The sequence below is a fragment of the Eleginops maclovinus genome, chromosome 3 (genome assembly GCF_036324505.1).
Source record: "Eleginops maclovinus isolate JMC-PN-2008 ecotype Puerto Natales chromosome 3, JC_Emac_rtc_rv5, whole genome shotgun sequence".
NCBI lineage: Eukaryota > Metazoa > Chordata > Actinopteri > Perciformes > Eleginopidae > Eleginops > Eleginops maclovinus.
The window spans coordinates 2,713,340-2,733,011 of NC_086351.1; the positions used below are offsets into that span (position 1 = coordinate 2,713,340).

Here is a 19,672-nt window from a genome sequence, read left to right on the forward strand (position 1 = left end):
AAGTGCAGGTGACAGCAAATATGAAATCCTTTTGAAAAATCAGTGTTGAACTCCTGTCAAAATTAAGCCAATATCTACACTTAATGAGTTCGGAATACGGGACTGCTGGGAATGTCCTCCTCTGCTGAAGTTTGCACAGAGATTATTTTCCAAGTGGAGATAAGCTGCAGGAATAATAGTGCCAAGTGTATATGTGGGTCACAGAGGAGTGAACGGCTCTGTTACATCAGACGCACTGAGTAACACTTTGCATAATAAACACACACAAGCACACACAAGCACACACACACACACACACACACACTCCACTATAATAATAATAAATATATTTATATAGCGCTTTTCATGAACTCAAAAGACGCTTTATCAGTGTGTGGAGTCAACCGTGAGTCAGCAGAGTGTGTGGCTTTGCATGCGTGTCTCGGTTGTGTCGACCTTGACACACAGCGAGTGAAGCTCGGCCCACCGGGCAGCTGCGTGGATCCCGGTCAGTGGTTGGACGCTCTGCCGCTGTCACGCCACGACGTCTGCTTTCTAATGATCCTCCACCGATTGGACGAACCATTAAATGTCAATATCAGTGCATCTCCGCCCCCCCCTCCCCTCCCCTCCCCTGGTGAAGTCCCGTCCACTAACAGACAGATTCTTCGGCCCACCTGCTGTAAACATTAACGTACAGCCATGTGAAGTCAGTGCGGAGGAAGGGGGGTGTGGGGGTGTGTGTGTGTGTGGACCTGTCCTTGTCTCTCTGAGTAAGATAAGAGATAAAGATGAAGCTGTAACTGCCGCAGTAAATATTAACAGGATATTTTTGAATGTCCATAGCGAGGACAGGAGAAACTCAAACTCAGACGTGTTTCTGTAAACTCCCATAAACACGTTTGGGATTCATCTGTTGGTCAACTAGTTTCCACAGCAGTAGAAGTTTATCTATCTATCTATCTTCAGGGCAACATGGATGTCTTTACCAAATCCGATGTCAATCTGTTCAATAGTGATCCTTTCATAAACATGAATGTGTGCACAAAAATGTTTCCTCTAATGGTTGATATTTAGATTGGTAGATATTCCAGTTTGCACCAAAGTAGTGGAACAACAGATATCAAGTACGCTCTCAGAAAGCACAGACTTCCACCAAAGCTTCCAAACTGTGGCTCCTTGGGTTGCAGTAGCTCAGCCTGTAGGGACTTGGCTTGAGAACCGGAGGGTCGTCAGTTCAAGTCCCAATTAGACCAATTAAAGCGTGGAAAGGAGTTATCTAAGGTGAATCAAACACAAAATTCCTCTGCAGCACCTCTCCACTCATCATCGATGCCCCAAATACTTAGTTGAAGCTGAAGGCCCAAAAAGTGACCCACAAACTCTCAGCATTCATCTCTGTTCCCGTCCTTTTTTCCAACGTACGCACTGCTGAAAGACAGACAGATGCTGAAAAAGGAAAAGCAGCATTCCTACCCTCCGTTGAGCGTGGGTGTGAGTCCAAACAGCGTGCAGAGTCCCACAGACATGAGCAGAGAGCTGAGCACGGTGACCACAGCGGCCAGAGCCAGACCCCACTTAGACTTCACCATGTCGATCTTTCCTGAGGGAGGAAGAGAAGATATGATGAGGACAGGAGGCTGGAGCTGTCCATACAGCTGTGACATTATAACCACTGAACACCTCAGCCAGGAAGCTCTGTGCCAGGGTTATGGTAAAAGAGGCACGCAGGTTTCTTAAAATGCCAGGTAATGAAATATCAAACCTAATATGCTGTTAAAATGAACAGTGATCAAAACAAGTTCTCAAATTTGAGCCAAAAGTGCAGAAAGAATCAACTTTTTTCAAGAGGAATTTATGTTTAATATCCCCAATTATTTTAACCGTTTGTAAAATGACTTTGTTTTACTTGAAAATACCTACATTTGAAAGATGTAGCACATGTGTTTTTTATAATTAAAATAAAAGGGGATTAAGAGAAACACTTTGTCTGGATCGTTACACATACCTCATTTAAAAAGTCGCCTTTAAGAATCTTAAACTCACTTTTGCACATTATGTTTTGGACTTTATGATTAAAAAAAGGTGGCAATCATGAATCAGTTAACTGGCTTGGGAGTAAATATTATATTATGTACTTTGAGTAAGTGTAAGAGTGTTTAATGAGCTAATGTTTGTTCAGGAAGTCGCTGAAGGGTTCAATGGGTGCATTCGTACAGCAGTGTGAATGTTCCTGTAGAAGGATAATACCTGCAGCACACACACACACACACACACACACACACACACACACACACAAACAAAAGCTCAACGGACCATGACTCGACATCTTTGGCACATTTCAGAGCTTAAGTGGTGTTTGAAGAAAAGGAAAAAAAAGGACGGAGGAACAAGACACACAGGACGGAGCGGTAAGGGAGGAGGACTGACGTGTGGAGAAGTAGATGTAGGCGAACAGGATGATGTAGGTGGTGACGAGCGGGATGAGCTCTGCGATGCCGATCTCCTCTTTGAAATGGACGTGCACCATGTGGTCGTCTCTCAGGCTGCAGTTGGCTGACGGGTGGAGCTGCTTCAGACGGGACCGCAGGCTACTCAGGAACCTAAACACACACACACACAGATCAGCATCATCACTGCAAATGCATTCCATTAAATGATATAGTTACCTCCAGACAATTACTTAGTCGAGCACTTCTGTAGAATCTATCCTGTTGGCTCAGTATTACCAGTCGTCTCAGAAATGCTGGTTAAATTATTAGAATCAAAAACGCTAACATGCTACACAAGTCGTGATAGGTGTACATAGCAGTAATGAATGCAGTCTGCAGCTTTGGAGGAGAAAAACAAACCAGTTTTTTATCTGTAAAGCTAATTTTCCTAAGTATTTCTTCCAAATAAATATTCCAACAGGTGCAGAAGAGGTTGCATTATGACGGTTGTTTTTGTTTGAGTCAAGTAAATACATAGCTATCAGCTAATAGTTTGCAACGCAGTTTAAACTAAACATGATTTTTTTGGTTGATCTGATTCTTTGTTTTCTTTGAACTCATTTTCAAAATATACACAAAAAATGTTCAGAACATTTCGTAAATAATTGTAAATATTCGTACATTTTAGAGAATAAATAATTAAAGCAGAGAATCGTCACACAAATTGGGCCATAATGAAAAAGTAAAAAATTCAAGCAAAACTGTTTTTTTATTTTGATTTTCTTTACGCAACTCACCTCGCATCGTAGTTGGACAGCACTATAGTGATGGTGTACGTCACCACCCTCTTCCTGTTGTAGTGACTGACCCCAGTGTATTTCCCAGGGACGCCAAACAGCAGGTCTTAAACACACACACACACACACACACAATATCTTGTCAAACATATTGCAGCACGTACTTAACTTTAAAAATACGAACAATCTTTTGACTGACTGACAGACACAGAGTCAGAGGGCTGAATATTCACACTGCAGCGTCCGGATAATCTGGAGTCGCTCATTAGTTGACAGTTTGGCTGACCTTCAGTGGGAACCAGTGGGTTTCAGCCCGACGACAGCCAGGCTGTCTCTGAGCACAGACCCACAGTGAGCTGCCACCTTTAAATCACCTGAGCTGGCAACGGAGGGTTCATGTCAGTGAGTAAAGTCTCTACTGGGACATGTCTCCCTACTTTAACAAAAACAGCTCCTCTTTCACCCTCTGTCTGAAACCAGAGCCCAGTCTGCTCTGATTGGCTAGCTGGCCGGGTGTGTTGTGATTGATCAGCTACTTAAGAGATGTCCCGCCCTTAGCCTATCACGTGCAATGTGTCGGAGTGCTAGCCAATAGAAGCGTGAGTGACACATAGTGATGTCACTATGTTGCGGAAGTAAACAAAGGAGTCCAATGGAGGTGTTTCAGGCATGGGGGGGGGGATTTTAGCCTTTGCAGACCATTTACATACACCCCAACCTACTCAAACACTACAGGAAAGGGAATACCCCAAAGAGCATAAGAGGGCCCTTTTAAAAGACAGGATTAAGATGCATTGTGGGAAATGTATCACCCTCCTCCTCCTCTTCCTCACCTCGCAGCGTGGCCGACGTGCTGAGGCCTTTGGGTTCGTGTTTCTGGATGGTCTTGAGGAGGTCGGGGTCCGAGTCGAACAGCTCCTGCTGGTTCTGCCAGTAGTTGCCGGGGGAGACGAGCAGGCAGCCATGCTCCGGCAGCACCGACTGCATCCGCCGTAACCCCGGAAACAGGTCCGTCACCTGGAGACAGAGCGACTCCAGACTGCGAACGCCGGAGCTGACGGAGGAGAGACACAAAGAGAGACAGAGGGGAGGAGGTGGGAGGACAGGAGTAAATCTCAAATACCAAAGAGCCTCGAGTAATTAGTATTTGCAGAGGGAGGTTACTGCAGTCAACTAAACTGCATAACTTATTGGACTAAAGGGCTTGTTTCAGTTCAGCTGTCAAAGGAACTGCCGGCTGCTGTGCATGTGCTAGGGAAACCTAAAAATGAGTAAGGCTGGGAATAAAAAACGTGAAATTTCAGTCTTACTTACACGCAATGATAAGAGCATTAATTAGCAACACTTGTTTCCAGTATCTCAGTTGCTGAGGACTCGCCTTTCTTTCCATTTCAAATCAGCAGATTATCTTTTGGTTGTAGATCAGATAAGATATACTTAATTGATCCAAAATAGGGAAATGCTTTTGTTACAGCAGCATGTAAAACCGGTACTGCACATAACTAGAAAAATAAAGACGCCTGGAAAATAAACAATATGAACATCTCAGAACAGAAAATCAAACAGAACTAAAAGAGTGGAAGCAAAAAAGTTGACTGGTAGAAAAAATGTAAATGCTATTGACAGGCTTAATTACAGCTAACACAACAATAACAACAACAACAATAATAATACATTACATTTATATAGCGCTTCAGGAACTCAAAGATGCTTTACAGTAAGAGGGAGATATGGATTTAGAGTGCAAGAATGACATATGTATAGATATAGATGCACTGGTTGATCAGCCGCCAGTCCCAACAGGTTATAGGCTCAGTGACCAGTGCTGCTGACTGGTTATTAAAAACAAAGTGTTGACAACAAATGTTCCTGAAACTTGGTGCAGCATTGAAGAAACCCACAGCATTTAGCATTAATTGGAAGGTCAGTCTGAGGAATACTCGATCAGACTGCAGAAGACGACCTCTTCTGGTCGGCTAAGTTAAGGGTTTTTAATTGGTTAATCAGGAAGCTAAGCAGCAGACAGTCATTATCTTTATAATAGTCACAGAGGTAGTTAAGAAGTGTATACAGACACTCATTGAGGTCCGGTGTGTGTGTGTGTGTGTGTGTGCACGTGTGTGTGTACCTGTCTGAGTGCACGTGGTTGCGGATCTCCTCCAGCAGGCTGAAGGCTCGACTCAGCGGAGACCGAAACACGTCCACCGGCACCAGGCTACTGTCCCACGGAGACACCGCCGCCTTCACCAACACCTGCTGGATGTAGGCCACCGGAGGACCCCGGTACTACAACACCCCCACACACACACACACACACACACACACACACACGTTACACACTCAGTTTCTCTGTTAATGTATTGCTTTGTGAACTCAGGCAGGGAAAGTGTTCTGTGCACGCTGTATGGTTTCCTGTTGTCTGGCTCGCTGTAAATTCAAAACCACAGCTGACAAGTTAATGAGTCCCTGTGTTCACCTTTCATTATTCAGGAGCCTCCATCTTTGATGAGTAACAAGTGAGCCAGGTGTGTTAGGCTTTCAAAGGGGGGGCAGTGTTGTGAAGAGGATCAGTTAGAGCTTAACAGTTTAATCCTACATCACAATGTGTTTGATGAACCTTGACATCCACAGGAATACTTATACACGTGTCTTATGTGTACAGCGCTGACTGTCTTGATATAAGAGTAATGAAGTATTCTGGGATGTATATTGTAACGTGCGCGTGCTTCCTCTTCTCTTACCCAGTCGGGCCGCTCTCCGAGGTCTCCCTGAGGCTCATGGGAAGGGACGCTGTAGTCTCGCACCCCTGTGGTGAACTCCACAGGACCCGTCCCAGGCAGGGGGAGCCTCAATAACGGATAGCTGGGAGACAAAGGGGGACAGAACAGATATGAGAGACATGTTTTAATAATAAGAATGAAATGTTTTCAACAATGTTTACATATTGCTCCAATGACTATCTCTATTTACAGCCTGCAGTATTTATTTTGCTGTTAGGTTTTAAACATCCCATTGTTTATCTGATATGTATTTAGGGTTCTTATTCATGCAACTTTTTTACGTCTATTACACTATAGTATGTCTTTCTTTTCAGGTCTAATGTTTATTGGATGTTGCACTTTTGTAAGAGCCTGGGAATGAGGAAGTATATTGGCAGTTCATTTGTTGTTTTTAAAGATATTTTTGGGCCAGAAAGAGCCTCCATCAGAGACACAGTGTTGAATTTTCCGCGGTCTCCAACCCAAAAGGACACTTAATATTGGCTGCTAGCTCTATCCACTGAGCTATCCGGCAGGCCTAACCCTTTTCTTAAATGAACAGATCATTTCTGCAGTAGTTTCTGCAAAAGTAAGCACAAATATCTACTTCCTTTCTAAGCCTGACAAGCAGCGTACATGTATGATCATTTCAAATGCAGAAACGCGATAGTGTTTGTGAGGCTGCACATCAGTTATTAGCCGCTGATACTTGATACACATGTGTGTTCTGTGTGTGTGTGTTATGCAACACTGTAAGAAAACATGACACCAGTGCCTCAAGCCTTTCCTGAAAGATTGAGTGCTTCCTGGACAGACCCTTTTCCCGTTCCTCCTGGTAATGGACGGCTCCTTTATGAAACAAGTTTCCATCTGAGCACAAAACCACTCATTACTTACGTACTGTGTGTGCGTGTGCGTGTGTGTGTGTGTGTGTGCGTGTTCATTTCCTGATGGTAATGTTGTGCAACCCTGAAACATGGCTGACAGGTATAGAGAAGGAAGGAGAGGTGGGTAAAAAGCATTTACACACAGTACAGTGATCATATACACAAGCTTTAGCAAAATTACAATCCATCTAAAACCACAATCAAAGGAAATAGGAAACTTGTACCAATAAAGAGTCCTAGGTGTCAGACCGACATGAGTCACGTATGATGACATTATCAGCATTGAGAGTAGGTGTTTGTGTCGGGACAGACCCCAAGAATTACCAGGCACAGGACAGAGATATACAAGTTTGAATTTCTTTATTCTAAACAAAAGGAAAGACAGGGGTCATGCACTATGAAAGAAGAGCTTCTAAATCTAAAACGCGGAGGCTTACACCTCAATAACACGCCCTCCATCACTGATAGGTGTGCAAAGCAGGGCTACTCGTGTGTTTGATCTGCGCTGCTCTGATACAAAGGTAAAAGAGTCTAATCTGCAGTGTTGTTCGCTGATAAACAGATCATCACACACAGCGTTACCTTTTGCTCTGTTTACTTTTAGGGTAAAATGACTCAGAGCTAATTGTTTTGCTGATTGATTTTTGTTATCGGAAACTGCCATGAAAGCCTTTTTCAGACACTATAAGAGGGGGGGGGGCATTATTCACAGACTGAAAACCCCATAAATTCGTCACATAAGAAAAGGCCTTGACTGATTCACCACGCATTAAATGACTGTTAATTTATGATCGCATTTCAGGATCAGAATACGTTATTGAACCGGGGGGGATTTGAGTTTTGTTGCTCCAGTTAAGAAAATAATAAATAAAAAATAGAATTTAAATATGTTTACAAAAATAAGAAGTAAAATGATGAATGTTTAATAAAAATATAAAATAAAATGACAGTATTTAAATAAACAAGTGAGAAAATATGCAAAAAAAAAAGTAACATAAACAAGTTCATATAAATATAAGAAGTTAAAAGTAAAATGTCCAATAAAGTATAACAAATATTATATTATATTTAGGTAATAATAATAATCGCACATTGAAAGCCGGTCTAAAAAGGTGAGTTTTTAACAATGTTTTGTAGGTTTGGAGATCAGTGCATCTCTGATGTATTTTGGGAGTGAAGAAAATGCATTTCTTTGAGAATAAACACACGTGTAAATGTTTAAGATGAAGTGTAATCATGTTTGAACTGCAGGAGAGATTGTGAGGGTCTGGAAAATGATCCCAGAAACTGAGGAGTGGGCGGTTAAGTATTTGCTGAGTCACTGTTATTGATCAGTGACATTATCAGCGTCACGTTGAGCTGATCGTTAATACAAACAAATACCTCCCTTCTAGGAATGTGCTTGTCCGTTTGTATGGAAACCTCTCCTCTCCCTTTCCGTTTTCTCCCAACCTCCCTCACCCGATGCCTTCCCCCACTCTGCAGGGTCACTGTACCTCCACAAAGGCCTCTTTTGTGTGGAGCCAGCCCCCCTCCTGACAGGCAGATGGAGGGACAGGCCTCCCATTCTCACAAGGCCATTTTCTCACAGCCCTCCTCTCGAGTCCTGCCTTTAACAACCCCGTCGACAAGCTCTTTTCTTTCCCATCGGCGCGGGAGGCGGTCAGCCGTCCATTTGACCCCCCCCGCACTGTAAGGTGGTGTGAGGACGGCACGCAGCAGGTGCATGTGTGTGTTTCGGATTGTTTTACAATGCCTTTGCGGCTGAAGCCAGGCCAACTCTCTGACCTGTGTCCTCTCTTTTGACCAGAGATTAAGCAAGAGGAGAAATGTGCGTGTGTTAAGTGAATGTTTACACGGTGGTGTCGGCGGGGGGGCTGTTGTGTGTGTGCAGATGGCCGGTTCAGATGAGCCGGTTTCTTGTCTCCTCTGTCCAATCACTCTGTCTTCAATTCAGTCTGTCCACACGGCATAGCAGCTTTTCACTTGTGTTTTTATTGAGTCTTGAGCTGAAAGCAGACTCTAGTTGTTTGGAGTCATGCATCCATCCCAACGTCAGTCAGTCTCTCTCAAACTGTTCTGTCTTTTTACATTAAATGCCACATCTTGACTCGACTTGCTCTTGTGGATAGTACAATAAGTCTGAAACATTTTTAGTAGCATCTCTTCCAAGCTGATTTTAAAACCCTGCAGACCGATTGGTCACAGAGAGTCAAAACCCCCTGTTTGTAAATAGCAAACAACTTCTTTTTTTTTCACTTTCACTTCATGTAATACCAATTTAGACACATCTTAAAACATTGAGTGTTAATTAGGACTGGGCGATATGAAGCCAATAAAATATCACAATATTTCTGATCAGACACCTCAAGATAAATATTCCATGATTGATTATCGGTGCTTTGATGATATTCCTTATGTGGTTAAAATGGATAAATTGGAAGAAGCAACTAAAAGAACAGCTAGAATACGTTAAAAAATCTGGTTATTACTTTACTTTGCTTTAGTGGAGCCTTTAAACCATGAAAAGACAACATGATTTTAAGATATCGGTTATCTATGATGATATTTAGTCTTATATCAATATACTTTGCCTCCCTACTCACACTTCAAAGTGGTTTTCTGTTTGTTTTTGAAGGGTTTCAACACTAACACCTGTATTGTGTACTTATTCTTCAAATCCCTATTCTCCTCCAAGACATGTTAGGAAACAGATAGACCTACCAGCAGGTGAGGATGCTGGCAGAGGTGAAGAGGATGATGGGTACTGGGTAGGAGGCGCACAGCAGCCCGTGGCGGTAGAAAGCCGCCGAGATCTTCTGTCTCAGCTGCTCGCGCAGCGTCATCCTGGGGGGCGGGGTCAACTGCCGGCCATTGGGAAGCACTGCGCGGCCGAGGACGGAGCGCCGTGGGGCATCCAGGGATCTGGAGGACATCATTCAACAGATTGTATAAGATATTATAAAAACTCAGAGCGGTTGGTTTGCGTTTAACATTGTAGAGGCAACAGCAGTGTACACAAGAGAGGGGTTTGTTCCCCCACACACACATTAACATCTATATTAAGGGTCAAATCCTGTGAAACATCTCCAAGGACACACTCACATACACACTGACACACACACAGAGAGGCCAGCTCCTGAAGTAAAGCTCTGTCCTGATCACCTAATTAGTGACATACACATCCTGCCGACTAAAGGCCCGGTGTGTTTTTCCTTCAGCTCATACATGGGTCACATGGTAGACGGCACACACGGCTCATTCAGCAGCCCAAAAGGTGTGGACACAGCCCCCCCCCCCACCCCACCCCACTCGGTAGAAAACATGTATATCCAGCTGAGCAGCTATACTGCGGCAAACATGTCTCATCGATCACACCTGGTGAGAAAACAACCACCATGTTGACCCGGAACCAGCCTTTTGTTAGAGGACAGTGGGAAATATTCCACTTTCACAGTGAGGAACGCACGGGGGATACACTGGGAAGACAGGAGCATTACTTCAGGGTTCTACTGATATGTTACCACATTAAGAATATCAAAGTTGCTCCCATAGAAGTGCATGCAATTAACTGTGTGTCATTACTAGCATTACATTAATACAAAACACACACGACTCCTGTGGTGAGCTTTTATCTAATTATTAGATCTGCTTTAATGAATGACTGATGTATCAGCATTGAAGACGCTGTTTGCGGGAGACGACCCTGGGATGATGCAAGAGGCAACGCTGTGCACGTGTGGTTTGTTTGAACATTGGCTTTTAGTGATAGGCTGTGAAGCTCCGCGCTCACATGTTGGAAGAGAAGAGAAAGTAAACGGAGCTGCAGCAGGGCAGAGATGCATTAGGAAAAGCACGCATGTTGCTAAATAAGAGGCTAATGTTCACGCCCGTGTTTGAGCACGATTGTGATCTGAAAAATACAAGAGGTGAAAGATAGTCCGAATAACGTTTGCATTTATTATTAATAACTTGTAATTCATATGTTACTTTATATTTTAACTGCTTGGACTTGTGTTTCACAGAGCAGGAGTACAGCAGATAGAAGGGGTTTTGAAGCAGATATTTTTCTAAATAAACCTTTTACAAAATGTGAAAAGAAGGTTGTAAGGATGTCTTCTTTACAAAGATATGTTGATGTGAAGAAGGAATTGTGTTTGTTATTTAAATGAAAATGACTTTGTTTACCTTTCACAAAACAGGGAATAAATAAAGAAAACAATAACCACGTAGCTATCGGCAAAACCTTTGGTTTTAATTAGTATTTGCAAAGAATTGCATAATTATGGCTTCTCTTATTCAAGGAAGCGTGTGTAATGATAACAAAGTATGTTCATACCAATGACTTTGCTTGTATTGTGATATAATATTGAATTGTTTACCAGGCAAACTTCACATTGCACAGTATCATGCCAGCAGCCTAAACACATATGCACCAGAGTCCAAGAAAAAGCAACACTGGCCTCACTTCAAACTAAATCAGTTCCTCCAGTTTCCAACGTAACCTCGATCTCCTGTTGACTTCTCGGCCCAATCTGAGCTGTTTGCGCAGTGCTGCCTATCGTGTGTTTGTAGATACACACCGCTCTATTACACATGTTTAACAGGCTGCCCTGGCACACAAGCTGCAGCTGCACGTACAGTACCCAATGACTATTAAGCCTCTGCCTCTCACATGATGTCAATAAGCAGCATTTATTATTTCCTAACCATGCCACACAACACTACCACACTGTATCCATTATCCAAGCCTTAAAAGTGTTCATACCTGCTAACGGGAGACCAGGTTATCTCTCTGGCTCGCAGCCCTTTCCGTCCCCTGAAAGCCGCAGCACTGTTTTTTTTTAGCTTGATCAGTGCCTTGTGGTTAACGTGGTGCTCATTTCTGAACTCAGGCAGAGTGTGCGACTGCTCGGTTTGTCCCCCCGGGTGCAATGGAAACATTTCCTGGGAGGGATTTGCCTCAGGAGTCTCTTGATCTGCTGTTATAAATACCATATACAGTAGAAACAGCAACGTCCTCCTGGCAGGCTTGCACAATGGGTTCTGAAAAAGGTCAGAAAAGACTTTGAAGTAAAGCCTTTCTGCTCTCCGATTCTGCCGTAAAGCCGACTTTCAAACACGCTTTGGTCCTGTTCCCTTTTCTGCAAGGGAAAACTTTGAATGAAAGCCTCCATCTCACAGCTGTTTGTCCAGTTCACTGCGTGCTCTGGAGTTACATGAGCGTAGCAGCGAGACCTGATTTGGCAAAGGCTCAGCAGCATCTCCGTCAGTGAACTAATCCGGGATTGAGCCGATCGGAAACTCAACGAGCAGGGCTCAGGGCCCTAAATCCACCCCCTCTACCTCCCTTGTCCCCTGCAGGCTGCATATCTATCTTATATGTTGCACGGGGAGATTCTCACATCTCAAAAGCATGACAAGTTTGATAGAGATTATATAAAACCGGCTACAGACTGAGAGCTGGTTAACTGTTGTTTCAAGCCGGTGAGTTTGTGTTCTCTTCTGCTCTTTGGCAGGTGACCAGCAATTGTTCTATAATCCTATTCTGTCTGGCCGGATGGAATTTGATTTGGTTGGAATATACCAGCTCCTGCTGCTGAGGGAATTAAAACAACACTTCTGCTTAAACTCAACAGACCACGACCAAATCTTCATGACAACTACATGCAAAACTGTTTTAGATAACCCTGTGCTTTTGAGCATATATGCTGGGCAACAAATATTCAAACAAAGAGCAGTCTATGTGCCTCACACGTGGAGAACCAGCAGACACACTTAAGTCTTTCACATTGCAAGTGCAAATTCAGTTAGGGAGATCATGGAGAGTCGCTGCAGCTTAATTGAGTGGCATGTAGATTAAGGTAGATTTACAAAGCCTCATGTGTACATTACAGTAGTAACTAAGTTCATGGCTAAACTTTTGAAACTATGAAAGGGTCAAAATAAGACACACATGAATAGAAGATGAAGAAAAAAGCAAAAATGACTACCTTACCTCTTCTGAACACATGCTAAAATGCCTAACTTGAAGGCATCTCCGGGGCTTATAGATTCAAATGCCATTATCAGCAAGTGGCTGTATCTTGCAATGCATTTACATGCCTTTTTTGATGTCAAAAACCAGGCCAATACCCGAAAACATTCTAGAGAGCTCTAAGCTGTGTCCGTTTTCCGTAACGCAACTGCATCAACATCCAATCCTATGGTTGCATAATGTGGAAGAATGCTCCTCTGATCAGTGAGGCCCATTAGTCCTGCTGTAAAGACAACCTCGATGTGGATGAACACACTACTGCAACACAGCCTTTTACAACCACAGCTGATGGCATAAGAGGGAAATGCCCTGTAAATCAGTAACCATAATGCAATAGTAAATGATGTGTAACAGGCAGTCCGTTTCTGTAGGATAACTGTATTTCTGATTAATTAGAGGAAGAGGAAGACAATGATGACACTCTAAATTTAGATGTTTGTATTGTGTGATTCACTTTATCTGTCGGACTAGTTTCCAGAATACTACACTCCCCGAATTAGTCATCTGATCTGTTTTGAACTCATGTTACGGCCTTTATCGTGTAGATAAAGTCAAAATGGTGGAATATCTACAACAAGACAGTGAACGCATGCAGGGGTGATGGGGCTGATGCAACCCTGATGCAACATCACTTTCCAGGAATAAGGTAACACAGTGGCTCCTAAAGATAGGGGTGGATAGGGGTCACACACAAACAAGCCTATAGACAGTGCAAGTGTTTTACTTTCATCATGAGAAATGGAGTCATCTATTACTGGGTTATCTTTCAGAAAACACCACATTGAACTCATTTACATTTAGAACAAAGCATTTCTCTGTAGCATCACCTCATTTCTCACCAGGAAAAAGCCCATTGCCTGGTTCAAAATCTATAGTTTTACATGAGAAGGTGTAGAACCCTAGAGCTGGCCCATGCAAATAATGACCATACACATATTTCCATAGATAACACACAAACATGCCTGGCAGTTTGTCCTGAAAAGCAGTGATGGAAAAAGCATTTAGATTGTTTACTTTAGTAAAAGTACTCAATAGCATAATTGCTGCAAATTCATTTCCTGGTATCCCATTTGGTACTTAAATATAATGCTGGATGGTTCATCTTTACCAAATAATCATATGTTCCTTTAAGATTGTGTGTCAAATAAATCTGGATTCCTAAAGTAACTAGTAAATAAAAAGTACAAAATGTGCTTCCGACATAGTGGAGTAGAAGTATAAAGAAGTATAAATGGAAAAGACTAAAGCACAAGAACCTGAAATGTGTATTCAAATCACTTTTATTTCAGTAACCTGCTGCTAAGTGTTACATTGCTAATAGTTCACTAAGGTGAGTGAAAGCTAACGTTAGCCACCAGTGTCTGGCAGGGTGTCTCATTACATAACACCTGTTTTTATAACTAATATCAATCCGAATAAAAGACAAACACCCCGGTGACTTAAATCAACATTTATGAAATGATAGAAGTAAAAGACAAACCCACGAATGGTTACTGAAGTTACCTGAGTGCGTGTGACTAAGCTAAGCTAACGATTTCGTGCATGAACAACATCCAATAACCACAGCATTTAAAGAGACTACCTTTGGCAAATTTATCCCTTTGTTTAAGTTCACGGCCACAACTTCATATATATGGTAACCTAGTGTGACGTTACTACATGTTGTCGTACTCTGCACCTGCACACAACTTGTGATGGCACGAAGCTAAAGGCTAATATGCATAGCATGCTAGATATGTTAGCTCCTGTATGAACCCAGTGTCCCCATTAATATGTCTTTTGACAAAATAACAAGGACAGGTTGCGCTTTCACATTGGGTTCATGCATGCCACTGGGGCTTAGTGTTAATTACACCTGCTTTATATGGCTGTGAAACTATGAGACTAGTGTGTAGCAAACAACGCTGAAAGCAAATGAAGATAGCATTGAAGAGGGACGACGTGTATAGTTGTATATTATGGTTTCAGGATGTCATGGGTTTATATCTGATTCTACGAGACAACAGGGAGCATGCGAGCCCAGCAAACGCATCCTTGCAGCCACACTCATTACGGAGTGATTAAACAATCCAAAAGCTCCCATGCTTACAGCAACCACTGAGCTACATTTCGCAACATGGCTAAAGCTAATGCACACTTGCCTTGACAAACTTCAGAGATCCTCAAGTGAAGATGTTGCTGTGGGCCTCCTGGGTGAACTGACGAGCAACCACCGTCTTATTCCTTTGTTTTGGACATGAGCTTTAGGCTATTTTGAAAGCACCCAAAAGGATGCTGACATTTAGGAGCAGTGTTTCAAATCCACTGGTTGTCAAATCCCACAGAGACCTCTCCACTCCGACCTCTCACCCTGCAGCAGCGTGAGAGCAATGCCAGGGCGACCTCTAGTGTGCACGTGCTGACAATGACAATATTTCCCACTGTTTTATTACATTTTATTCAACCAAATTACATACAGAGGTATCATGATTCAAGATGGAATCATATGCTGATTATGAGACAGTGAGAACCTGGGCAGATATGTTAAAAGCCCCACGACTTCTCGTACATAGGAACAAAACACACAGACTTTATAGCTGATTAGCCCCTTTTTGTTGTGGTTTTCTATATGTAGTTTAGAGTCTCCTTGTGGTCATTGTACCTGACAATCAGACTGTATTATGTCTTCTCTTCTATTGGAATAGCTGAACAAACTATTCTTAGAAGTGTGCAGCAAATCAGAGATCTGGGACCAGGCAATCGACTGGCAGGATCACACTATCCTTCCTCCAGACGGTCTAGGGTCCAGGCTGAGTCATTGACACTAGCAAGACTCCAAATTTTTGTCAAATTCACCAAGGTAGCCCTTAGGTAGCTAAAACCCTGATGACTGGTGTTATTAAAAAAAAATAAACAGTCAGTTGCCACGTGTAAAAGTGAAGAAGGTCAACAAGGACGTAGAGAGTGGAGGCTAGAGGACAGCGCTGGATGTCCCGGGAGCAAAGAAGGAGGCTCCTTTATCGTGGACCTTGTACTGAAAGAGTTTCTTCTGAGTGCACTGCCCATCGCCTTGTCTCCTCCTCCAACACACTTCCACCTGAAAACAGAGGAGACCATGGTTTTACTTTCACCAGAAAACCATTAACATTAAATTCCACGTTCTTTTGGTCGACTTTACTCAAAAATGTAAAACAAGTCTCCCCGCCATGAGTAAATCTAGGTTATTCATTGTGCAATCAATGGTAACACTGGTATAAGTGGTAAGAACATATTCAATAAAGAGAAATTGTCAGGGCTCTGCGAGAAGGGCTCAAATGATTTGTCAATTAATCGTTGAAGTAACATTTTTTATCTGAAAGAAATTGGGAAATGTATTGTCCATGATAATATTTTTCACAAAAATGAAAAAAATATGCTCGTAATCAATCAAAGAAATACTTGGCAGATTCATCAATAATAATATTCTTAAATTGCAGCACTATCCTAAACTTCATGCAGTAGAGTTAGACAGTTAAGCGTTAGAAAAAGTTTGTTCAATCAGAGACAGAAAGACCTTAGAAACAAACACACACTCACCTGCCCGTGTATGTCCCTGCAGTAGCCGGTTGGGAGACCCTGTACATGAAGAGTGAGGCTGCACTGGTGGGTGAGGCCCTTCATCAGTCTCTCTGAGCCTTCATCATCTCCCTCATCTTCCTCTCCCTCCCCATCACAGCGAACCAGCATCACCACGTTACCCTGCAGTAATGGTGATAAGACATAAAGCTCTTTACTTTATCTGAACTACTATAGAGCAAGTTAGATACACTTTCTGAAAGCAGTCTTGAAATCATGCATTAACAGCAGATATCTGACCTGGAGCAGGGAGCAGACGATGGCTCTGCAGTAGTGGCTGAAGTCCATCACGGCTCCAGCGCTCAGCCCCAGACTCAGCAGCACACTGAGGTCATCCACCAGCAGCACCGGGGGCCCCCACTCCTCTGCTCCATCCGCCTCCCCCTCACCAATACCAGAACTGCTCACAGCCGACCGGACAAACTCATAGAGACTCTTCAGTCCGACAGCAGGATCCCTGCAGACAGAGGCATGAGAGAGATGCAGAGAGAGGCAACAAACTGTGGAAGACATGAATAGTGATCATTTGTTAGTACCTGAGGAAGTCCATGGCCGGGCTTCCTGTATCAGTTTCTTGAGGAATCAAAACAGACAGCGACTCCTTCTGTCCCTCCAGGAAAACCAGCTGACCTTTTTCCTTTGCTTGTGCTAGGCTAACACCCTGAGAACACACAATGAACGACCTCACTTTAAGATAGCAATACTACAGGTCCAAATGTTAGCTCCTTTATCAACCAAGTGAACCCTAGTCTCAATCATATGCATTTAAAAAAAAGGACTTGAAGCACCCAGTAAGGCAAGTTTTAAAATAACACTAAACAAAAAACCCATCACCAGTGATCCCAAAGTTATTCAACCCTAACTGAACAACTATAAAAGGACGTTACATTTACATTTTTTGATCATGTTCTTTTTGAGACAAAGTATGTATTTTTGAGAGTGAAATTGTCTGTTGTGTGTAGGCCGCAAGAAGAGTAGCTGCCACTAAGGAATCCAAATAACTGACATTATCTTAGAACAGTGAAAATGTTCGGTGGGGAATAAAGCACAAGGGTAATAATAACACTGAAGACTCACCAGTCTCTGACTGATTGCACTGTAATGATTGAAGGACTGCACCAGACCCAGAAAACACACTTTGCAGCGTGCTGGAATGGAAACAGTGACATCAGTATCACAAACTAATAAATACAGAATAAATCTTATTTTGATAATGCTTTACAATGCCAGGTGACAACTCACCTCGTAGGTACAAAGAGAGGAAGTGGTGAATGAGGAAAGAGGCATCACTCTCTCTGTCTGACAGCAGGACAAATTCTCCCTGTAGAAAAGGACAACCAAACTTTACACACTATGGAGGCTGTTTCATCTAGACCAGTGGTTTCCAAAATACAGCCCACACACAAACGTGTGCTTGTCCTAACGAATCTTAGTTAATAAAAAAAATAAGGCCAATAACTTATTTGCATAACAAGCTTGAAATAACTAAATGATAATTCCTCACCTGTGTGAAGCTGTCAGGAGTTGTGTTCAAGATACTGTTTAGTTCTGTATACATAGCTAACTATGTGTACAAGCTAACTGTGAATAATAGAAGCTAAAGGCTTTGTAAGCTAGTTAAAAACGTTACAAAACAAGAGATGCTAGCGGGAATTAATTTAAAACGTGTCTTGTAAATCCGTAGGTTATAAAGTAACGTAAAATATGATTTTTTACTCCATGATTTGACTGATTTACTCTTAACTAGCTGCTGTGCTAACGTCAAGTAGCATGCTAACAAAGATGCGTATAAACAAAACAAGAGGGCTCGCTCCGCAGCTGAAAGGAAGGCGAAAAGTAAAGGAAATGTATTATATTATTTCTTTGTTTTTCTTAATTATTTTTTCCTTGAGTTCCTTGCGTTTATGAATTTATGTCACAATTTTACAAAGCTTTGGCAATACTGTATGTCATTATGGCCATGCCAATGAAGTTATTTGAATAGAATTGAATTGAAAATGGTTTTAAACCACAGAAAATCCCCGAATAGCGTCTTTACCGGTGCATGATCACTGAATTTATACCACATTTTCGTAAGTTTTATTAATAATAGCCAGCAGGAAAACAAACTTTCAAGTTTTAACCCTGAATTGTACGTTTTCATGAATGTTTATTTGGAAAAAAAGCCACTTCATATCTGTGACAGAATGGTCTCCATGGTGATAGCTTAGGTCGTCTGTTTTAATAGACGATCTTTGCTTGCACATGTGACTTCTTCATGTGTTACTGTGCATATGAAATTTACAACACCGCCCCCTGTTGGTGGTAAGTATTTCCATTTTCTGCTACTTGTACTCCACTGCTTCTCAGTTTATAAATAAAGCATTTGATAAATAATGATGATATTATAACTAAGTAAATAAATAAGAATTGTACTATCCCAAGGAGGAAAATTACAAGTTATGAGGCAATTTAAGTAAATATACCGTACATGAAATTGGTATAAATGAGTACAAAGGGCCCTAAATGTAAAGTGATGTACATATTTAAACATCAATAATCACAAGACAATAACACAGTACATGCTCTCATTAGATTTTCAGTATATGAGTTGAATCTGCCAATGGAGATTTATTTTCAGTTTGCATTTAAACATTTAATAAAGGAATATTTTCAAGGAGGATAGTTTGAACCGATGAATCCCAGTACATTAACTCCACAACTCTTCTTCTTATGTTTGGAAATATATGTTTTTATTATGTGGAATCAGCATCAAGCATCAAGTCAAAGAGGAGTAGTAGAAGAAGCCCTTAATCAGGAAATACTGAATAACCCACACCTGAGGGTTCTACCTGATACTTTAGACATTTCTTTCAGTGACAAAAACATCAGGGTTCATCGCATACACATAAATATAATAATGTTTTGGTATATTTTTAAAGAACAACAATGTCATCTTATATGTTGTGTTATAATATGGACAATGGGACAATTTGTAAATGGCTATTATCACCCAAAACTGCAGCTACACATAGCTTTTTGTATTTTCAAAATGAGCTTTAACTCATTGATTAGCTGCCCAAGGGCAACTTTAATGTCTTGGTTTAGTCTCACCACCATTATAGACAGTGGTTTGTTGCACCTTGCTGCGTTTTATAGAGAATGCTCAAAAAATCCTGCTCAGCTTCAAACTTCAGGCAGTAAGCTC

General features: G+C 42.0%; 2 protein-coding genes across 2 annotated transcripts in view; both read right to left on the reverse strand.

Moving 5' to 3' along the window:
• scap (SREBF chaperone) overlaps positions 1 to 15,197 on the reverse strand; it is a 31,273-nt gene extending 16,076 nt beyond the window's left edge. The window contains exons 1-8 of the mRNA XM_063879692.1: positions 15,033 to 15,197; positions 9,579 to 9,779; positions 5,950 to 6,070; positions 5,337 to 5,494; positions 4,042 to 4,262; positions 3,209 to 3,314; positions 2,410 to 2,582; positions 1,456 to 1,582 (exon numbers count right to left, since the gene is read on the reverse strand). Of these exons, the coding sequence (XP_063735762.1) occupies positions 1,456 to 1,582; positions 2,410 to 2,582; positions 3,209 to 3,314; positions 4,042 to 4,262; positions 5,337 to 5,494; positions 5,950 to 6,070; positions 9,579 to 9,700 (1,028 nt within the window). The 5' untranslated portion in view covers positions 9,701 to 9,779; positions 15,033 to 15,197. The remainder of the gene's footprint in view (positions 1 to 1,455; positions 1,583 to 2,409; positions 2,583 to 3,208; positions 3,315 to 4,041; positions 4,263 to 5,336; positions 5,495 to 5,949; positions 6,071 to 9,578; positions 9,780 to 15,032) is intronic.
• Positions 15,198 to 15,312: 115 nt separating this feature from the next.
• Positions 15,313 to 18,274, reverse strand: elp6 (elongator acetyltransferase complex subunit 6). The gene is made up of 7 exons (XM_063879694.1): positions 17,990 to 18,274; positions 17,728 to 17,806; positions 17,563 to 17,633; positions 17,022 to 17,146; positions 16,726 to 16,942; positions 16,447 to 16,608; positions 15,313 to 15,967 (listed from the first exon to the last, which is right to left on the reverse strand). Exons 1-7 carry the CDS (start codon positions 18,041 to 18,043, stop codon positions 15,842 to 15,844), a joined length of 834 nt encoding a protein of 277 aa, XP_063735764.1. The 5' UTR covers positions 18,044 to 18,274; the 3' UTR covers positions 15,313 to 15,841.
• Positions 18,275 to 19,672: the final 1,398 nt, after the last annotated feature.

What these genes read in the sequence shown, in the direction of transcription:
- elp6 (XM_063879694.1), bottom strand. Translation starts at nt 18,043, where the DNA reads ATGTATACAGAACTAAACAGTATCTTGAACACAACTCCTGACAGCTTC. An exon ending in CTCCTGACAGCTTCACACAG is followed by an intron (nt 17,807 to 17,989) that starts GTGAGGAATTAT and finishes CCTTTTCTACAG; the next exon opens with GGAGAATTTGTCCTGCTGTC. An exon ending in GCAGGGACATACACGGGCAG is followed by an intron (nt 15,968 to 16,446) that starts GTGAGTGTGTGT and finishes CTCTGTTTTCAG; the next exon opens with GTGGAAGTGTGTTGGAGGAG.